Source organism: Endocarpon pusillum (assembly GCF_000464535.1).
Source record: "Endocarpon pusillum Z07020 unplaced genomic scaffold scaffold3350, whole genome shotgun sequence".
NCBI classification, from domain to species: Eukaryota; Fungi; Ascomycota; class Eurotiomycetes; order Verrucariales; family Verrucariaceae; genus Endocarpon; species Endocarpon pusillum.
In genome coordinates this window covers 87,111-106,352 of record NW_006916312.1, presented here as the reverse complement: position 1 = coordinate 106,352, position 19,242 = coordinate 87,111, and the positions used below count along the sequence as shown (strand labels likewise).

The window sequence follows — 19,242 nt, the reverse complement described above, 5'->3', positions numbered from 1 at the left end:
CCCGATCTAGAATGGAATGGAAATACACGGGGCAGCAGCGGCTCAATTCCGTGTGAGAATGAGAATGACAATGACAGAAATCCCAACCATGACCACTTAAGTTCTTGATCAATATCAGAACTGGATCTCCATCTCCCTACCCTCCTTCTTCGCCGTCTTCAGCGCACTCGTGTACTTGGGATACTCCCTGTCCCACCACAAGCCGGCGTAATATTCGTCTTCTTTGTCGTAGCGCGCGTTGAGGAGGTTGATGATGTTTTGGGATGCGATGCCCGCGTCGACGTATGTGACTGGTTTGGGCCAGGGGAGGGCGTCCATCTGGGCGTCTATCTCTGCGGCGTGGGGAGGTGGTGGAGTTGGGGGTTGTTCGTCACTGGTTTCGGCTTCGTTTTGGCTGGTAGAGGGTTCAAGAGATGGAGGTGGAGAGGCTGCTCTGGTTGGTGGGTTGGATGGGCCCGGGGTTGGTGTGGTGTCGTCGTTGACGAGAGAGGATGTGTCGGGGTTGATGGAGTCGTCGGAATATTCGAGGGCGAAACGACCCGGTGTTGTGTTTACGGATGGTGGGGTGTATGCGGGTGTCTGTTCTTCCGCTGGTGCAATTGCGCTTCTTTCCTCAGAAAGTAAGGATTCTTCGTCCGCGTAGGTGTCATAGTTCAGCTCGAACGTGCCGGGTCGGGGTTGTGTTCTATTGGGCACGAATTCCTCTTCTTCAAAAATCTCTTTGTTCATTCTAGTATTGTTTTTTGTAGTGGGTGTGATGTCTGAGTCGCAAGTGGATTCGTCGCCAGTCTCGTACCTAGCTCGCTTGGATCGAGATTCATCGCCGTCCTCCTGTCTGGCTCGCTTGGACGGTGATTCGTCGAACATGTTTGGTGTATCTGCAAATTGTTTGCCCGAATACGGTTCTGTGGCGCGGGGTCGCTTTTTGCTGAAGAGAAATCGTTGCTCAGGAATAGAATCTCTCTCGCCAGGATGAGGAGGACTGAGAATTCGCTCTTGTACCAATGCTTCGTTGAACTTTACACGTTTACTGTTGGAGGGTGGAGGTTGTTCTTCATCATCCATGGGTGCTGATCTTTTCTTCATAGCTGAACGGGGCATCTCTACCACATTTGCGCGTGTGTTCCGCCGTTTCGGTGGTGAAGTTTGAGCTCGTCTTACAGGCCGACGTAAGGGTGTTTTGTTCATATCAGCGAACATGTTCTCGTATTCTGAGAGGTATTTGCTTTGGACCAGGCCAGGATGCCACGAATCGGAGGCAATCGAATTTTGGGAAGCTTCTGCAGCGGCGTGGGCGGGAGAAAGGGTAGTTGCAGGCTGGGCTGCTGGAGGGGTTTGGTTGTTTAGTGGTGGTGTTCGTCTTGGGGTGGGAACATATTGAGTCAAGGTGCCGACTAATCTGCCCAACAGGCTTCGTCTTGGGGTCTCTGGAGCAGCCATTGTAAAGGCTGCGAGTGAAGAGGATGGAGGAGTATTTGAAGAGAGGGAGCGTTGATCACTTGTTGTTGTGTGAATTGGTGGAGTGCACAAGTGTATGCAAGTGTATGCAAGTGTTTACAGTACAAGTGAACAGCAGCAACAATTAATTCACGTTGAATTGTTTTTCCGCAGTGGAGCTAGTGGAGCTAGTGCACCCTTGGCACAAATCCTATCATCCTCACCATCATCCTCACCATCATCCTCACCATCATCCTCACCATCATCTTCACCATCATCCTCCTCTTCGTCCCTGTCCTCGACCTCGATTGAGACCTTCTTCTTCTTCTTCTTCCCTTCTTCCATTCCTCATAAACCCTATTTCCCAGATCCCACCGTGGCCAAGTCCTACAGAACAAGGCTGGCGGCCAGCGTGATGTGCCAGCAGTAGTTGACGACCTTACAGATAAGTCTCTTCAATGATAAGCCACGCATCCAAAGTCGTAAACTTGCTTGCCACATCTCATTCACTTGTCCATGCTCTTTGCATTTCACAATTGGCACAAAGTATAGTTAGCGCGAATGCAACATGAAATTTCTCTGCCATCTGATTCGGGGCTGTAAGCGTGGTCAAGCATATCCAGGCCTTGTCAACATTCCGGCAGTCAATCCTCCTCCCCTTGCCGCAATTTACTCCAACCGTTGTATAAACCATGTCCTATCTAGACTCTGGCGGTTCCGCAAATGCTGAAATGCTGAAAGAGCATATTTCATAGAACTTTGCGTCCTGGGATCTTGATAAGGGATTGGTCCCATCTCAACGATTGCAACCACTGCCGAAAGCTCCACTCAAGCACGACTGGGTGTTACTAAGGTGGCGTAAACCGCCGCAGAAAGGTTTCAAGACGGACCACAGAACAGAGTCGCCAACCCCCTCCGATCACCAGAAGAAGGTGTGATGGATGCTCCAAATGATTGGCATTACTCCTGAAATCGTGGTGATGACCACTGGCGGGATAGATCGAATCCAAGCACAGGCCTAGAAAGAAGCCTCGACCATTTTCAAGAGCCAGCCATGAGTCTCCTTGGGATCAGCATCTTCTGAAAGTCAGCTAGATTGTGAGTAGCGTGATGAACGTCACAAACAATCCCATCAGGGCATTGTGACGAGGCTGGACAAACTAGCGGCAGGCTGATCGGCGTCGCGAGGCACGATCTCGAGTTCGCATTTCAACCAGCAACGACAAAGGACAACATCCAGACCGGAGGGGGCTCCTCTATGATGTCGATCAGTACAAGATGGAGGTGCCAGATGGGCGAGATGGGCTCGATTGACAGTTGGGGGAAATTTTACAAATGTAACAATGCTTACCAATGCCTGTTGCCATACTCCGGGACTCTAATATGGTCCTTCGCCCAAAGTTACCGATGCCCCATGGTCGAGGTGAATATTATTTTTAGTTCTGATGTCGAAAGTCTCCTGCGCTGATCGTTCTCTCGTTTGATTCGCAACCATAACACTGGAAAGAAGTTGCAAAGCCTGGGACGCTGTATCAGTGGACCTCCACTCTCCCAAGCTAAGTGGTTGCCCAATCAGTTCTAATACCAAACATCACTTGCAAAAAGTTTTTCGGCACTCTTGAAAAGCTACCGCAGGAGCATGTCGCTGAGCAAAGATGACATGATTCTCGGTGGTCTTTACTGGCTCAGGCTGTTGCCTGGCGACTCGAAATCGCGCTGCGTCACACCAGAACTTACAGCCGCTTACACGGCTAAGGGCTTGGAGCGAGGGTTTTGCGATCATCCTTGTGCGGTCGTCGATCTTCAAGATGGCAGCAACAGCGATGAGTTGAAAGTCTTTGTTTGCAATGTGAGGGCGCCCAAATCAATCTATGGTTCACTTAAGACATGAGAGTGACTTCAGCCACAGATGACTTCTTTTGACGGCAAGGACTTAAACGAGCACATCAGGAACCCAGATATCCGGCAGAAATATCTGTCAATCTTTCCAAAACGGCCCACGGACGAGCATCCTGGCGTGCAACTGGAGCTGATCAACAATCTACGCATGAAAAAAGGAGGCTACGTATATCGGGAACCAAGATCTGTCCCTATCGAACTTCTCGAGGTTTATACGGCTTCTCGACGAGACACCAATCATTACCAGTTAGACAAAAGAAGTCTCAACATTTTGCGCAGAGAGAGTGGCTTTCCGCCTCTAAGTAGCAATGCAGGTCCCGATTTGAGGTCCGCGCCCGGGGCAGGAGCTCTGCATCAAGCACCAGTTTTGACCAAGGTAGCTCGGTCTACTCATGGCACGACTGAACAGTCGCGGGGAAGAGACGCTGCGGAACATACTACTGAAAAAGGCGGAGGGGTGAAATGTCGCACAAATTTCGTACAAATGCTACGTATGATATGTGGGACTTCTGTCCTATGGCACGAACCAGAGACTAGCCTCCCCAGTATTCTCTTCAGCACTCTTGAACGACATGCCCCCAATTTGTCAGTGCTCCGTCCATTAATACCTTTTGTGATCGTGGACATGAAGCTATACCAAGCAACGACGAATATGCCCTGCCGTTTCATTCCATTCAGTCAAACCCGTGAAACGCGCAGAATTGAAACCACTCAAACTCGAACGATATTGAGTATTGGTGTGCTTGTCAATCGCCCCAGTGTCAGCAAGAGGGAACAGGCGCACGGTGACAATGAGGCGAACAGGGATGGTGCTAGAAGAATCCCAAGGCGATTGCTGCTGTGTGAAAGCAGAGAAGGGCTCAACCTAGAACTGCTCGATATCCACATGACGGAAGAATCTTGGAAGGAGCTTACCCAGAATTGGGGATCACCAGATGCATCATGGGAAGGCCCCCCTTTAGATGAAGATCATGTCCCGCGGCCAGCGACCTCAGACTCGTCTTCTTCTAGGTCTTTGCTGCAGCCGGGAAATCACACATCCGGTCCAGGAGTCGGGAGTCGTTCTGCCCACGTCGCCTCAAATCTGTGCTCAAGCATAGAGAACAAAAGGTTGGGTACATCTAAGTAAGGATTAGTCGTCACTCTAGAGCACATCCCGACAAAGCTTCTCTGCAAGCTCAATTGTGTGGTCCTCTGGTTAGCGTCACAGTGGTAACCAGCATCCAGCATTTCTTTAGCCAAGCTTCCCTTGCCCTTCTACTACTATAGTGCGAACTATAGAATGCAGAAATGGGCCAACCCTGCTTTCTCCTTACTGATCGTCACCAATTGCTCAACAACTCTGCAAAGAAAAGTACCCGGAAATACTCCACTCTTCTCCATGAGCCAATGCCTCCTCTACTAGCCTGGGTTCAGTCCATTGCTGCTCAACCGTGGAAATCCTTAACCAGGCATAGCACCACGGCTGTAGAAGCCCGTTCCAGCAAACCTTTCCATTTTTAGCCATGTCATGGTCATGGTGAATACAACGGGCATGGCCAAATCATGGATGAGAAGGAGTGGGAAGAGGAATACAGCTCCGCTTTCTTGACATTGCAGTCCATAACAATCATCTCACAAAGGCTTGTCAGCGACAGATGAACATAATAGCGAGATTCTTTCCCGACTATCAACGAGCCCCTCTGAATTCGTCTCCTGATACTGCTAGCCTAGTCTCCTTGCCTTTCCAGACCATTGAATGTAGAGCAGTACTATCAAGAGCCTTTCACCTCGAATCACGTTTCTTACAATCAGGCGCAAATCTTTGTGATGCATCCATTATAACTTCCTCCGCTGGCACACCTCATCACAGCGGCTAACAGGATGATCACCTTTGTCCCGGCAACACAGAGAAGGTAGTACATGATGCCCTCCTCAGATTTTCAGGTGTGCTGGTTGGTGCCCATAAGACAAGCATGAGTCAGCATGGATGAGCTAGGTCTACTTTCTATAACCACGCGAACCGGGGACGGACCAAAGAATGGATCTGCATGCTTGCTGTTGTAACTGCACAAACAGGCAAGAGAGAAGCAGCCCGCAGTGAGCAGGGACACATAAAAGTTGGGGAATCGGTACGTTGGAAAGCGTTCCAGAGTACTGAAAGGTGTATCGAGAGCAGCAGATGGATTTTCAGGTGAGAACATCATCCATGATCAAGCATCCAGCATGAAACGATATTGAAGCCCAGCCTTGCACATGGTCTGTTGGACAATATCTGCTTATGACACATCTCTATGCAAGTTATTTCTTCTCCCAGCTTGGTCCATCCAGGAGCTTCTATCTGTATACTATTCATTGCTTCAGTGTTGTTGCACGTCAGCCCTTCTGCAAACATCTGGACCCGACATTCCAGACTGCAACCATTCGCGGTCTAGGCCAAGGCAATACATCTCTTCTGCTACCTTTCGGCTTCTCTAGGGATCTCTAGACAAGCGAGGCATAGATGTATGAGAAGAGTAACAGCTTGGATCTTGATGCGCTTGTGACTTTTTACCCAAGTGCCCAGCTTGTTCAATGGAGTATTCTTGACATAATCATTGGAAGCCAAGGTACAAGGTTGCTCTCTTTATGTCTAACCTTGGTGGAACTGACTGTTGAGTGGTTGACTATTGATCGAAGTGTGCTAGGGGAGGCCGCATCTGATTTCCGATCTTGCATATCTCCTTGTGCGGTGAACAATAGTCTCCCCCCTACTCAACCGGCTGGCTCCCTTTCGCCCTATCTCACCGGTGTTGGCCACCTTGGTTATGCCAGAACACTTCCCCAACTTTAATTCCGCCTCTACCACATTCGTCTTATAAGCTTGCGGTACAGAACCTTCCTCACCTTAACTTACACTTCGTCACAACCCACCACTTCTGTTTCCCCCAATACTCATCTTCACAGTACAAGGTCTTTGCATCCAGTTAATCATCTTCATCAAGAGTAACCTCCGCTTTGAGCGCACTTCGCTCCGCCATCCAAAATATTACCGCCGCTCTACCGATCTCCGCAACATCATCAGGACTTGCTCAACATGGCAGGCGAGCTGACTTATCGCGACATCATGATGCTTTGGTACTATGGCGTCAAGCCATCCTGGGTCATAGCCGTCGTCGCAACCTTCCTCTTCAGCTGCACCACCTTGGTCCACCTTCTCATACTCTTCCGCCAGCAAGCTTTTTTCGCCTTCCCGCTCCTTGCCGGCTCCTTGTGTACGTTCTCCTACAAACAAATCTTATTTGTAACGCTTCGCTAGGAGCCGATCTTCTGCAAACTCATGAAACCAATACTGACTGCTACTTCAGTCGAAGTTGTAGGCTATGGGTTCCGCGCTGCTGGCCTTCATGAAGACATTCCAGATCCTTCGACATATGTGACATACAGCACGTTGATCACTCTCGCCCCAGGCTTTATCGCAGCAAGTCTATATCAACTTCTAGCGCATATCATTCTCGCAAATGGTCGTGGTGGCCGTACCCAACTGATCACAAAACTGGGCTTGGGATGTGGGTTTGGCATTCTTGATGTCCTTGGTTACGCACTTCAAGCTGCTGGTAAGTCGACTTACAAGGTCCGAGGCATGATACTGCTACTTGCGGACGTTCAAACGACATTCTGTCACTTATCCGTCACCTTATGCACACATCTTGGTGCATTTCAAAATCATTTTTCACAAGCTGGCTAGATCGGTCGTACCAGATGGTTTCTGCTGTATTTGCCTGCGAACCACAAACTCTCTTTTCACTTCCCTATCACTTTTGCACATCCGCAAGCCCTAGGTCTCTTCTGCCACACTCAATTTCCAAACACACTACCAGCCTCGTTATATCCCCTCTTCTCTCTGGCACAATGACTAACGCATGCCCCCAAACAGGCATGTCCAAACTCCAAACCGGTCCCTTCGGCCACTCCCCCGCGAACGAGCTCCTACAACATGTCCGCTCCCTCCTCCTAGCCGGCAACATCATCACGTTGATCAACCTCACCCTCTTCACCGCCCTGACAATCTACTACCTGACCGTCCTCCTCCTCCGCTGCGGCTGCACCTCCTCCTCCTCCTCCTCCTCCTCCGACCCCGGCCTCATCTCCCACACGCCCTTCACCATCCTCCTCCTCTCCCTCGGCCTCCTCTTCATCCGCACCATCTACCGCACCGTCGCCGCCTCCAAGGGCCTCGTCGACGAATGGGGCAAAGACGCCGCCGTCTACCCCCTGCGCGTCACCCCGCTGTTCAGCGAGCGCTGGAACTACGGCTTCGACGCCTTCATGGTGTTCGTGCTCGTCGTCGTCTGGGCCGCCTGGTTCCCCACCAGGGACCGGCTCGGCGAGGACGACGAGGTGGGCACCGGCATGCAATCTTCTGCTGGGGTTTGGGCTGCAAGTTGGACTGGTGGGCTCCTGCGTGCGGTGAGGAGGTGGTTTGGCCGCAGGGAGGAGCGCGGCAGGAATGTGAGGATGGAGGGGTTTTCGCGCGCTTGATTTTTTTTAAAAAAAAAAGGTTGAGCTGGAGTTTGGTTTGTGATGTTGGAGGGCCCCTGGGTGGGTTTGGAGATTAAATAGCCATTAATAGGCTTTGCTGTGCTGGTGGTGTCCTGGTGGTCTCCCTGCGTTTGTATTTATTATTTTGAAGCAGGATCAGTTTTTCAAAAAATCAGAATTCTGAGAAATTCGACATTCAAGTCTTGATATGTGATGTGCTGGTTGACGCTGATGCCTCCATAATGCCATCCTGATGCTGGTTATGCCTGCTCTCTATGTGTGCACGGTGACCACCCGGAATGCAGATTAATCGATAGTAAATTATGACATTATTAATTTTTGGGCAGACACAGCTGTCTTTCACTTCTTGTCTCTTCCCCGGAAATAGTCATACCCGCCCAGCCCGTCATCCTGCTGCTGTTCCGTTCCAGGCCGACTGTACGACGAACCACTTGTCCGCCACCTCTCCATCCCATAGACGCTCTCTCCACCACCAGGAGTAGGCGCAAGACCACCCCACCCACCTCTCGTCCCCGCCCCATCTACCTCCACATTCCCCAGTAGCCTCGTCTCGCTCTCATCCGCATCTGGATTCGTGTACAGACCAGGACTAGGTCTCATGCTCAGATCAGCGGCATCGATCTCCTTGCCAGTGAGACTGCCCCGTGAGGAGGTTGGTTGCGGGTACGGAGATGTAAGATGCGGACTACTACTTCTGCTTCGATGACTGCTCATTGGTTGATTCCTGAATGCCGGATGTACGTTTGACGTGTCGAACTGCTTGCGAGAAATCGGACGGAGGATGCCATCGTTCCCAACCAATGCTGCGTCAGCTTGAGTAACCAGGCCAGCGCGTGTAGGACTAGGACTGTTTGCCCTGCTGGTGCTGCTTTCTGGACTCCAGGCACCGCCATGGCCCATAAATGAGCGAGGAGTGTGGCTCCGTTCGCTGATGAGGTCTTCCGGCTTGCCGTAGATGCCTCCGCTGAATTCGTCTCGGAAATCCGTGCGGTTTTTGAAGTACTTAAAGTCCTGTTGGCCCTCTGGCACGATCTCGAAAGGAGCTGTATCACGCATGGCTGAAGGCATCGATTTGCCGGGTTCATGTTTCGACATGGATTCCAAGGCAATGTCGGAGTATACCATACTTTCTGCACCGTCAGAATTGAGTCGTCCACGATAGACCTGACCCAGGACTGATTTTGCACTGGCGTGTACCATAGGGGTCATAAGTGGTCGATAGAGTGCAGGATGACAGAACTTGGTGAGCACTCGATCACCAAGTTTCTTTGGTTTGCTGCCCGCAGCTAAAGACTCGCTATCTTGCATTCCAGTTCGAACGTAATAGTGGAGATCATCATCAAACTTCTTCATGCAGTAGTACTTGAAACCAAGCATGAGAAATGGAAGCGGCGTCATAACACCAATCATAGTCCACGTTCCTCGTGCTTTGACAACAAGAGCGACGATGATATTGGCAAGAATAGCAGCGAAGACCATACGGTTGTAAAGTATTCGCCACATCTGACCACCAGATTCCGTCTTGGTGACGAACACATACATGAGCAGATATTTTTTTAACCAGGAATCCAGAACGAAATAGAAGGCGGTCACTGGAAGGACAATTGGCTGTAATGTTGCAAAGCAGAGAGCAACCGTGGCGTAGAAGAGAAAGTAATTATAATAGCTAGCATAATCGAAAGGGGGAGGAGCTGTCCATTCAATGTTTTGCCGTGGGGTGGGTGACATGAAGGTGCGTGCGAACCAGATCCAGAAAAGGTTAAGAACTTGTGCAAGATCGACAGCTGCACCGAGACTGCGTTGAAGGAGCCAGGTGACCCAGAATGGAGATACGGTGCAAAGTGAGATCAGGATATGATTGTAGAAACCGCCCTTCTGGATTGCGTCCCAAATATCGTCCCCACTCTCTTTAGCCTCAATGGTAGCAGTGACAAATGCCCAGATGGCTGAGAAGAGGGAGAAGACGATCAAATTATTAAAGCAGAAGAAAGCATAAAGGTCATGGATGACATGACGTTCTCGAGAGGTCTTAGTCATGTCACCAGCTCGGACCGACAATCGACGAAAGATGATCGGAAGAACAAAATAGACAAGAGAGGTAATTGCAGGTGATGCAATACCTTGAACAATTGCCCAGCCAGTAGGATTGCCATTAAGGGAAGTCTGAAAGGCGGGCCAGACTCGTCCAAGATTTGACAAGTTCGAGAGGAATATTGCAATACAAGCATTGAGAGGCGTCCACAATAGGGTCAAGATGGTGACCCATGCCATATTAGCTAACCTTTTCGTCCGACGAGCTGCTTTTCCTAGTGGTAGATTCTCCCATATCAGGTCATTTGGTCGTGGAGCAAGAGCGATTGTTGTGCCTTGAGGATGTTTGCCTCGAGCAGAAAAAGCCACAGCGTGAGCGGTCACAATTTGTTCCCAGCTGGCGAAGCCGTAAGGCATGGCATCGCGTTTGTCGATTCGATCCCGAACATCGCGAATCTCCTGCTCCAATTCTCGGATTCTGTTGCTCAGATACTCAATAGCATCAACCTTAACCGTAGGTTTATCACCTCTGAACTTTCTTGGGGGCATCATAGTCGGACGGGTGGTAGGAAGACTGTCCGGCTTCTTCAAATATTTCGACAGTACAGACTCTAGCTTCTTGACTGTTTCTTCATGCTCCTCAATCAACTTCGGCAAAATTTTGACGTTACGGCCAATCGATGCTCGAGGTAGAAGACCGGTCGGGTTTACCTCGTCCGTTACATGCAGAATGCCTTCATCTGTCCTCATCTTCGATGGTATGTCAGTGACCATAAGAGTTCTGGCATGTAAGCTCATTTGATATTCTGGGCTCTCGAAATATGCTCTCCTCAGCTGACGGACTTTTCGATAATTGTGCCAGAGGAAGTATGCCAGGATCATGTCAAAAGCCCACGAGCAGACCACATGACTCCACCAAGCATTACCAAAGATGAACTGTGGTGTCATCAAAAGGAAGGTGTTGCCCCTTTGTTTAATGCTATCATTGCTCATAGCCACATTGACTGGAATCGTGATCAACAAACCGATCAAGCTAAGTACGAGGAAGAGGTTGCGAAGCATTCGAGTAAAACGCAGAAATATTGTCGCATCCAGGCCCATTCTGTCCACCAAGTCCGCCTCTTTGGTCCTTAACACGGGTTTCATCCATGAGAAAATCCCTTTCTCAATTGGTGGAGGGGCATGCTTTGCGTCTGCATGTTTGATCTTTGGAGCGTAGACGAGAGAATGCCGAGGACGAAAGAGGGAGAAGATAAGGGCAAGGAGAAAGGTGGCACCAAGTGAAGTACCAAGAGAAGCCCAGAAGGCATTTGCTTGAAACTGCAGAGGTTAGTCATTCGCTTATAGCTCGGAGGGGATAGAAGAACATGCAGCCGCAACAAATGGATTGGCTATCAATTCCAGAAACGTATTGCTTCCAGCACTTCCAGGGCCACTAGGTGAAGCATCTTGTCGCTGTCCAAGCAATTTCGTCTCGTGAAAGTCATCCATGGTCATTCTCCCCCCTAGATGACAAAATAGTGGCTGATTAGGTCTGAACCAGTGTCGATGAGGATCAGTTCATCGAGTCTTGTTAATGATCTTTCCGGAACATGGCTTGTTTCTGTTTGTGCTACCTCGGGATGTATGGTTGAAAAAATGAACGCAGGGTGCGGGTCAAGAGCTTCCGTAGTCCCGAGTCGATTACATTTGGTAAGAGAAGAAGAATCGGTAGTAAAGGAATGTCAAGAACTTCAGCAAAGTCTCAATGTCAATGAAAGGAAGGAAAGGCTTTACAACTTCGCCTGGGCCTGGTATTGAACGAGTGTAGGGTGAGTGTGAAAGGATGTCATTGAGCAGCGTTGTGGACAAACGACAATAACGTCTCCCTTCTAAATTTATATCCAGACCCTTAGTTATGCCACCCTAGAAGACTTATCGATAAGCAGCGCCGTCATTCTTCATTCCAAGCATTGGAAGCTAGCTCGAGATAGTTGGTTCGGCGGCAAAGCTTTCTTCGACCTTTGTCAGAGAGAGGTAGCTATAACCACAGTGGCTCTCATGCTTCATCCACATACGTTGTACACCAACTTCTTGCAGCCACACGCTTCCTGGAGTACTTATGCACTCATAAAAATTCGAAATTGATTAGAAATTTCAGCATCTCAACTGAGCCCACGGAAACAGTTGTTGTGGCTATTGGCATCATTTGGTACAGAGAAGTTGGTATGAAGCCGGCAGTATGCCTCCAGTACTGATCATTCTGATGAGGTGCATTGTGGCAGAGGCGACATTCAATTGCGGAGTGCTATTGAGCTCCAGATCCTTTCTAACCCATCTCGGCGATACTAATCCAAAAAAGGCTGTGGTGAGCCTTGAGCAAGGCTACAACGTCCAAGCAAATACTCAATGTCTATTCGTCCAATCACCAAAATGATTGCGCCTCATGGTCGGACAAATCACATCTGCCTACAAGAGCTAAGCAGCCGCCTTCCTGAGTTCAGCGTGGAGAAAACCTTGGATGTGCCTTAGCGAGCACCCATTGAGTGGTCCAAAATCAACTCCCATAGTCAACGCAAGGAAGCCTGACCTTTGTCCAACTAGCCCAGTAACGTTTGTGACGGCTTCTGCTCACCGAGAAGAGCCACACCCTTTCCAACACGCTTCTTACTTTGTCGACTACGTCTGATCTCCATAAAAAATTTCAGTGTGACGTCCGCCTTTTCTTTCCGCAGCAACACTTGAAGCCGCCGGACATGCCATGGCAGATCCATTGTCTATCTCGGCAAGTGTCGCCGGTCTCATCACTGTTGCAGACATAGTAATACGAAATGGGCATAAGTATATAAAAGCTGTCAAGAACGCTGACAAGACTGTGGTCTCATTGATGAGGGAGGTCAACCTTCTTTCTGGGACGCTTCACAGTCTTCGAAATGTGGCAGAAGGTCTTGAAGACGAAGCTGAGTCATTCCGATTCACTACCAAGGTTCATCATGTTGAATACTGCTATCAAACGCTGAGGAAGATCAACCTCCTGCTTGAGAATTTCGAGCTATCCAAATCAAAGGGAGTTTTGCACAGTGCTGCACAAAGACTGAGATGGCCCCTATCCGTTTCGGAGACCAAGGAATTGATGGCGGAAGTTGAGAGGCATCGGACAATATTGGGCTTGGCACTGCAGGCAGATGAAATGTAAGTGATTGTACCACCCCCAAGCCGCAATTGTTTAGTAACTGAAAATCAGCGCTGATTAGAAGTCAGGTCAGCCTTACTCACGTTGCTGGCAAAAGAAGAAGCTATTGGAGCAGTCGTGTCAGATATACATCGAGGCCTCGACCGGGATAGGGTGCATAGAAATATGCTTGCCATGAGTAGGTCGGTGCCCCAGTTGTATCAAAAGACATTCACTCACGAAAATCAAGATGAGCAGCGGAGGAAGATGCTTGAATGGCTATGCCCCGCAACCCTCGATCCTACCAGGAACCACGAGTCTAGTATTTCCCTTTGTCAACCGGGAAGTGGGACATGGTTCACAGAAGGCGTCGAGTTTCAAGAATGGAGGTTGAAGAAAAGCTCTAAGCTATGGTTGTACGGAATTCGTAAGTCCATTTTTGAGATTTCCGTTCAGCGTCTAGTCTAATCTTCTTCCAAGCCGGTGCTGGAAAGACGATTCTGATGTAGGCAGAGCTCCATTTGAACATCGCTTTGCACAATCTTAAGTTGTTTGCAGGTCCACCATCATTCAAGAGCTTGAGAAGGACATTGGCAAGGACGAAGGTAAGATGCTACTCATCGACTACCTCGCCCATCTGCAATCACTCTTCTCTTTCACAGTACGTTACCTTCTCGAATAACTATGAGATAGGACTGGCCTACTTTTATTGCGATTACAAGAATGCCGAGACCCAGGAGATATCAAAAATTCTAGGGTCTCTAGTCAAGCAGTTTATGGTCCAAGATGAAACCGAAGTGGCATTCGAAGCACTTCGAGTCTGCTATCACAGCCACCAGGACCCAAGTCCGCGGCTCCCGAAACCGGAGAAACTGCTTGAACTCCTTCACGCAGTTGTGAGGCCATTTTCCGTTGCTGCCGTGATTATCGATGGCATTGATGAGATATCCAGCAATCGATTGGAGGCTACAGAACTCCTTCGATGTATCAACCAGCCACATGGCTCAATCAGAACACTATTTGCAAGCCGCTGTGAGATCGACATCGAAGAGTGCCTCGATGATTACGAACGGGTTTCCATAGCTGCAAGAAGCAGCGATTTGGAACTCTACGTCGCATCCGAGATTGAGATACGAACGAAAAGGAAACAACTCAACATAAAGGACCCAGACCTGAAAGCACAAATTATGAAACGATTAATCAACGGTGCCGACGGGATGTAGGTAACTGTAATAACGCTCGTGCATTCGAGAGTAACCAGCTGACTTGAGAAGGTTCCGATGGGTTGCATGTCAGCTAGATCATCTTTGTGAGTTGGGCACCGATAGAGCCCGGAGGACTGCTCTAGATAAACTCCCGCGGGGCCTACCTAAGACGTACGAACGTATCTTGGAGCGAGTTCTTGAGACTCATGAGGAAACTCAAGACCTTGTCAAGAGAGCATTGCAATGGCTTGCTGTTGCACCCACGCTTTCTGGGAGAGCCCTACTTGAAGCATTGGCTTTGAGGCCAGGTGACTCTCGGTTGGACCCTGAAGCAATGACTTCAGAGGAGGACATCCTGAAATGGTGCAGCAGCTTCGTCCGCCGAAGAGCTAATGGTAACGGACTTGAGCTCGCCCATTTTACGGTCAAGGAGTACTTGATGTGCATTGACTCAGCAAATAACCCTCGTGTAGGCAAATTCAGGATATCGGAGTCAGAGAGCAACTTACTTATTGGGAAAATCTGTCTTACATATCTCACCTTGGACACCTTCGCGGAAACTCCGCTGCCAGCTAATCTTCTCGGAATTATGTATTCAAACATAAAAGAGGATACCATATTATCTTTGTCTGCTAGACGGGAGAGTGCCGAAAAGGAGCCACAAAGTCAAAGATCTACACACGACACACCAGACACATTATCTCTTTCGTGTCTCGAAAGCTATCCTCTCCTCGTGGACGCAGCAGCTTCCTGGACTAATTATTGCAAAGACCATCTCATGGATACAGTGATAGCCTCTCTTTCACACAAATTGTTTCACCCCCGGAAATCAAACCAATTTTTGTGGTGGTCCTACGCCTTCTTATCCAATTGGAAAGGTTGTAAATGGGCACAGACTTTTCCAGACACGACGACCTTGCACTGGGCTGCCATGTTAGGGCTGGAAGAAGTCTGCGGCTGGCTTATCCGGGAGGGAAGTGACGTCAACCGTGGATCATCTCTTGGGACTCCTCTTGACTGCCTGCTACTGGGCCTTGACGCCACATGGCGGTGCTATGATCTAAAAGACATAAAACATAACGATTCTATGCATAAAGAGGGGAAAGACACCAAGGGATCTATCGCACATCTATTCATCGAAGCTGGATCAAAGCTAAACGATAACAGTAACTCAACTTCCTCCTGGCTTCCCTTACAGTTGGCACTGAAGACTGAGCGCCACAATAACTACCTGATCGCTCTCCTCCTGCAAGCCGGTTCGAAGGTGGACTTATGTACACTTCAGATCGTGGAAGAATGCGTTAAGAGAAGGAGACGTTGCGATATACCTTGTGGATACCTGGCTCTCATTGAAGAGGTCTCTGCTGATCAGGTACAAGAGGATGCCCGAGATACCTTTTTAATTCTGTCTGAAAAGCTGAAAGCCAACAAAATTCAAATGCCGCAGCTACATGAAATTTCAACAGTGGCAGAGGTTCCAGCGACAGTTGATGTCACTCAATTAGAGGAATGTTTGATTCAAACCGCGGAGTACGGACAAGCTGGAGATGCTCGGGCTTTGATAACAGTGCTAAAAGATCGATTGCCACCGATGGATTCAAATAAAATCCTGAGTAGGGGCCTGAGACACGCTGCTCAAAACGGCCAGGAGAGAATTGTGACTGATTTGTTGGAAAGTGGTGCTAGCGCGAACATTGTTGACGACAACAGAGACTCCGCGCTTCATCACAGTCTCTTTGAGGACAAGACATTCGACGTTGACGTCGTTATCCGCATCGTACAAGCTTTACTACTACATGGTGCGGATCCCAGCCTGCGAAACAAGGAAGGCGAACTCGTTTTCCACTTGGCAGTGAAATCAAAGAAGAAAGGTCTTTTCAAAGCCTTGGTCGAAGCAGCGGGCATGCAGTCTACTCAAATCATCCTTGCTTCTTCCCACCCCAGCGTATTGCAGCATGCAATTGAATGGGGCTTAGACGATACCGTTTCTTATCTCCTGGAGATCTATACTGACATTGACGAGAACAATCATCGATCGGAAACAGGCAAAACGCTCCTAGGAAAGGCTGCGCGGCGAGAAACCCCAATAGCCCTTCGGCAACTTCTGAGCAGAGGACTGGATATCAAAGCTTTAGATGCTGATGGTTCTTCTGCACTCTATAATGCAGTAATAGTGACAAGTCATGGTGAAAACTTCAACGTCTTGATGGAAGCCGGTGGTATGGATGGCTCTTCTAGGAAAGACGGACGACGAGCAATTCATGCCGCTGCTGAGATGGCCTCCTCTGTTGCAGATTCAATGCTTGAGGCCTTACTTGTCGCTGGCGAGAATCCAAATGCTACTACGAAGAAAGGGCATACCCCTCTACACTTACTAGCATTCCGGTTTCCATACAGCACTAGTAAGATAAAGCTTTTAGCGGGGCGACCACGCTTGAATATCAATTGCCGGGATCATAAAGGGAGAACGCCTTTGATGCTATGCCTAGATGTTCTTGCCGCTGCATTTAATCGAGAATCGATGGGGTGGATAAACCAACAGGAAGTTCTAGAAATTCTAGACGGCATCAATGTTTTCGTTGATCACAGCAGAGACGTCAACCTCGTGGACAATAGCGGTGCAACTGCCTTACACCATATTTGCTCCGGGATACCACAACAAGTATCTTTCAATGTCATCAAGACCCTTATCAATCGTGGATCGTCCCTACATCATCGCAACTCGGCCGGAGTCACTCCCTTCGAGGCCCTCCTTTACTCTTCAATGACACGGCTCGGCAATGCAAATGGAAAGAGGACCACTACGACTCTAAGTGGTACGGAAGTCCTACGTTTCATTATTACACGAATGCCAGGACACCATCTGAATGATCATCTAAGCAACGGATCGTCTCCCTTGGCGGTGGCCCTTGAGTTGAAGTGCGCGGAAGCAGTGGAACTTCTCCTTTCGAGGGAAGACATGGACGTGGACGTTGACGCCAGAAGCCAAGATCTAAACCAAATCAGCCCCTTGGAAGTTGCGGCTGTTGTTGGCTGTAATGAAACTGTTGCTCGAAAACTCATCTGTCGCATTAGTCGTCCCGTTGATTCATTTAGTCCTGTCAAAGACGGTTCCATCCTCCATTTTGCGGCATGCGAAAAGGACTCTCCGACATTCTTGAAAGTGCTTCTGAAGGACAATACAAACCTTGATCTTGAGACTCCTGATAAATGTGGCCGCACACCTCTGCAATTGAGTATCATGAATGGTTGTCTTGGTGCAATATCTTTGTTGCTAGAAGCTGGTGCTGATGCCAACAAGTCTTCCCCGGATGGAACGAATTACCCACTACTTCTAGCAGTGCACAGTGGCTCTATCCCCATAGTTAATGCTCTGATCCAGTACAAGGCTGAGTTGGATGTAAGAGGATATAGGGAAAATACTCCGCTGATAGCGGCTGCTTCCAAGGGCTTTGATCAGATAATCCGACGTCTTGTGGAAGCTGGCGCAGATATTGCTCGGTGTTGCGATGACGGAGCCCCCGCGCTTTTTGTGGCTGCCTTGAATCAGCATTGGGGGACTGTGAAGCTTTTAGTCGATCTTGGTGCAGATGTGAATTACGTATGCTCAAGAACCAAAGACACAATTTTGCACATCGCGTCTGAGCGAGGCACATGGGAAACCGTCGAATTCTTATTAAGAAAAGCTACGGATCTGGGTGCATTTGATCTCAATGGGAAGACCCCATTTTTGAGGTCGGCCTCTGCCGGACAATGGGATATCGTTGCTGGATACCTAGAATATGGCACCGATGCGAATGCTAAGTCATTATTAGGCTGGACCGCGATGCATTGTGCTATTCATGCTGGCGCGAAGGACATAGTGGAACTGCTTTGCAAGCATGGTGCTCCACTACTACAAGATGCCCGAAATCAACATGGAACACTTTTAGGAAATTCACTAACTTGTGCCGCTGGATCCGGTGACGCGAACATTTTCGACATGATCCTGAAAGAGGGACCAGGCCTTGGCTTTGTAAACGATGAGGGCTATAAGTTAACGCATTACGCCGTAGGAGCCAAAGACGATGCTGTTCGCGAGCTGCTCTTCGCACACAACATTGACTGGGATGCCAATACAGCAGAGTATCATGAGGGCAGAATCAATTTCGTCGAAGCATGCCCACTCCACATTGCAGCTTGTTGGGGAAATGACAACTCAATCAACTTCTTGAAGTTCAAAGAATTAGTTCAGAACATTGATGCACGCACCGGCGAGCCACATTGTTATACACCTCTGCACATTGCAGCTCACTCCAACCACCTTTCCACGGTCAAATTGTTACTCGACTTCGGTGCCGACGTCGACTTGGTCGACCGGCTAGCCGAAAAGACTGCATTACACTACGCTGCAGAATTGGGATTTGTAGATATCGTCAGGGTGCTGCTCGATCATGGCTGCCATCCCAACCTGCCAGATGCCCGTGGCATGACTCCCGAGCTTCTCGCGGTTGAGAAAGGTCATGTCGAGGTCAGCGCAATGCTTTCTCGGCATCTCGATGGCCTAGAAGAAGCGCAGCAGGCTGAAGCGAGAATGCCTACGGTCGCCACTGCTGAGGCTAAGTCAACGTTGAAGGCAGCATCAGCTTGTGCTACCGCCCCGAAAAACGTGTTATGGCGACTTCCACTTACCCTGGGACCAAATTTTCGAAGAATAATGACGAATGATGTTTCTATCTACGCCATCGACAACACTACATGCCCACCAGCATTACGGGCACTTCTTGAGCAGCATGAAGGGAAAGAGGTGGATAAGCTCGGTACCCCTTACAGGCGCCGGATTGCTTGGAAGAAACCTTCCAAGTAGACTAGCCTATAGATAAGGAGAGGTCAGCACTAAGTCTAGGTTGGCTTGATGAAGATGGTTAGATTGCGGATAACAACTAATTACTGGATCGAATATGCTCTCCACACAATATTCTATGCAGCAAAGTAGAATGATGAAAACGGTCCACGTGC

The 19,242-nt window shown here is 49.1% G+C and overlaps 4 protein-coding genes across 4 annotated transcripts; 2 read left to right on the top strand and 2 right to left on the bottom strand.

Moving 5' to 3' along the window:
* Positions 1–114: 114 nt before the first annotated feature.
* EPUS_01687 (uncharacterized protein) lies at positions 115–1,782 on the bottom strand (the record flags this gene model as incomplete). The annotated part of the gene is made up of 2 exons (XM_007804292.1): positions 115–1,498; positions 1,592–1,782. The coding sequence occupies 2 exons, from the start codon at positions 1,780–1,782 to the stop codon at positions 115–117; spliced, it is 1,575 nt and encodes a 524-aa protein (XP_007802483.1).
* Positions 1,783–6,391: 4,609 nt separating this feature from the next.
* On the top strand, positions 6,392–7,836 carry EPUS_01686 (uncharacterized protein; the record flags this gene model as incomplete). The annotated part of the gene is made up of 3 exons (XM_007804291.1): positions 6,392–6,569; positions 6,663–6,911; positions 7,232–7,836. 3 exons carry the CDS (start codon positions 6,392–6,394, stop codon positions 7,834–7,836), a joined length of 1,032 nt encoding a protein of 343 aa, XP_007802482.1.
* A 360-nt stretch (positions 7,837–8,196) lies between these two features.
* Positions 8,197–11,336, bottom strand: EPUS_01685 (uncharacterized protein; the record flags this gene model as incomplete). The annotated part of the gene is made up of 2 exons (XM_007804290.1): positions 8,197–11,208; positions 11,313–11,336. The coding sequence occupies 2 exons, from the start codon at positions 11,334–11,336 to the stop codon at positions 8,197–8,199; spliced, it is 3,036 nt and encodes a 1,011-aa protein (XP_007802481.1).
* Positions 11,337–12,628: 1,292 nt separating this feature from the next.
* Positions 12,629–19,090, top strand: EPUS_01684 (uncharacterized protein; the record flags this gene model as incomplete). Its single annotated transcript, XM_007804289.1, has 6 exons — positions 12,629–13,059; positions 13,129–13,466; positions 13,520–13,544; positions 13,598–13,700; positions 13,762–14,258; positions 14,314–19,090. 6 exons carry the CDS (start codon positions 12,629–12,631, stop codon positions 19,088–19,090), a joined length of 6,171 nt encoding a protein of 2,056 aa, XP_007802480.1.
* Between the last annotated feature and the right edge of the window lie 152 nt (positions 19,091–19,242).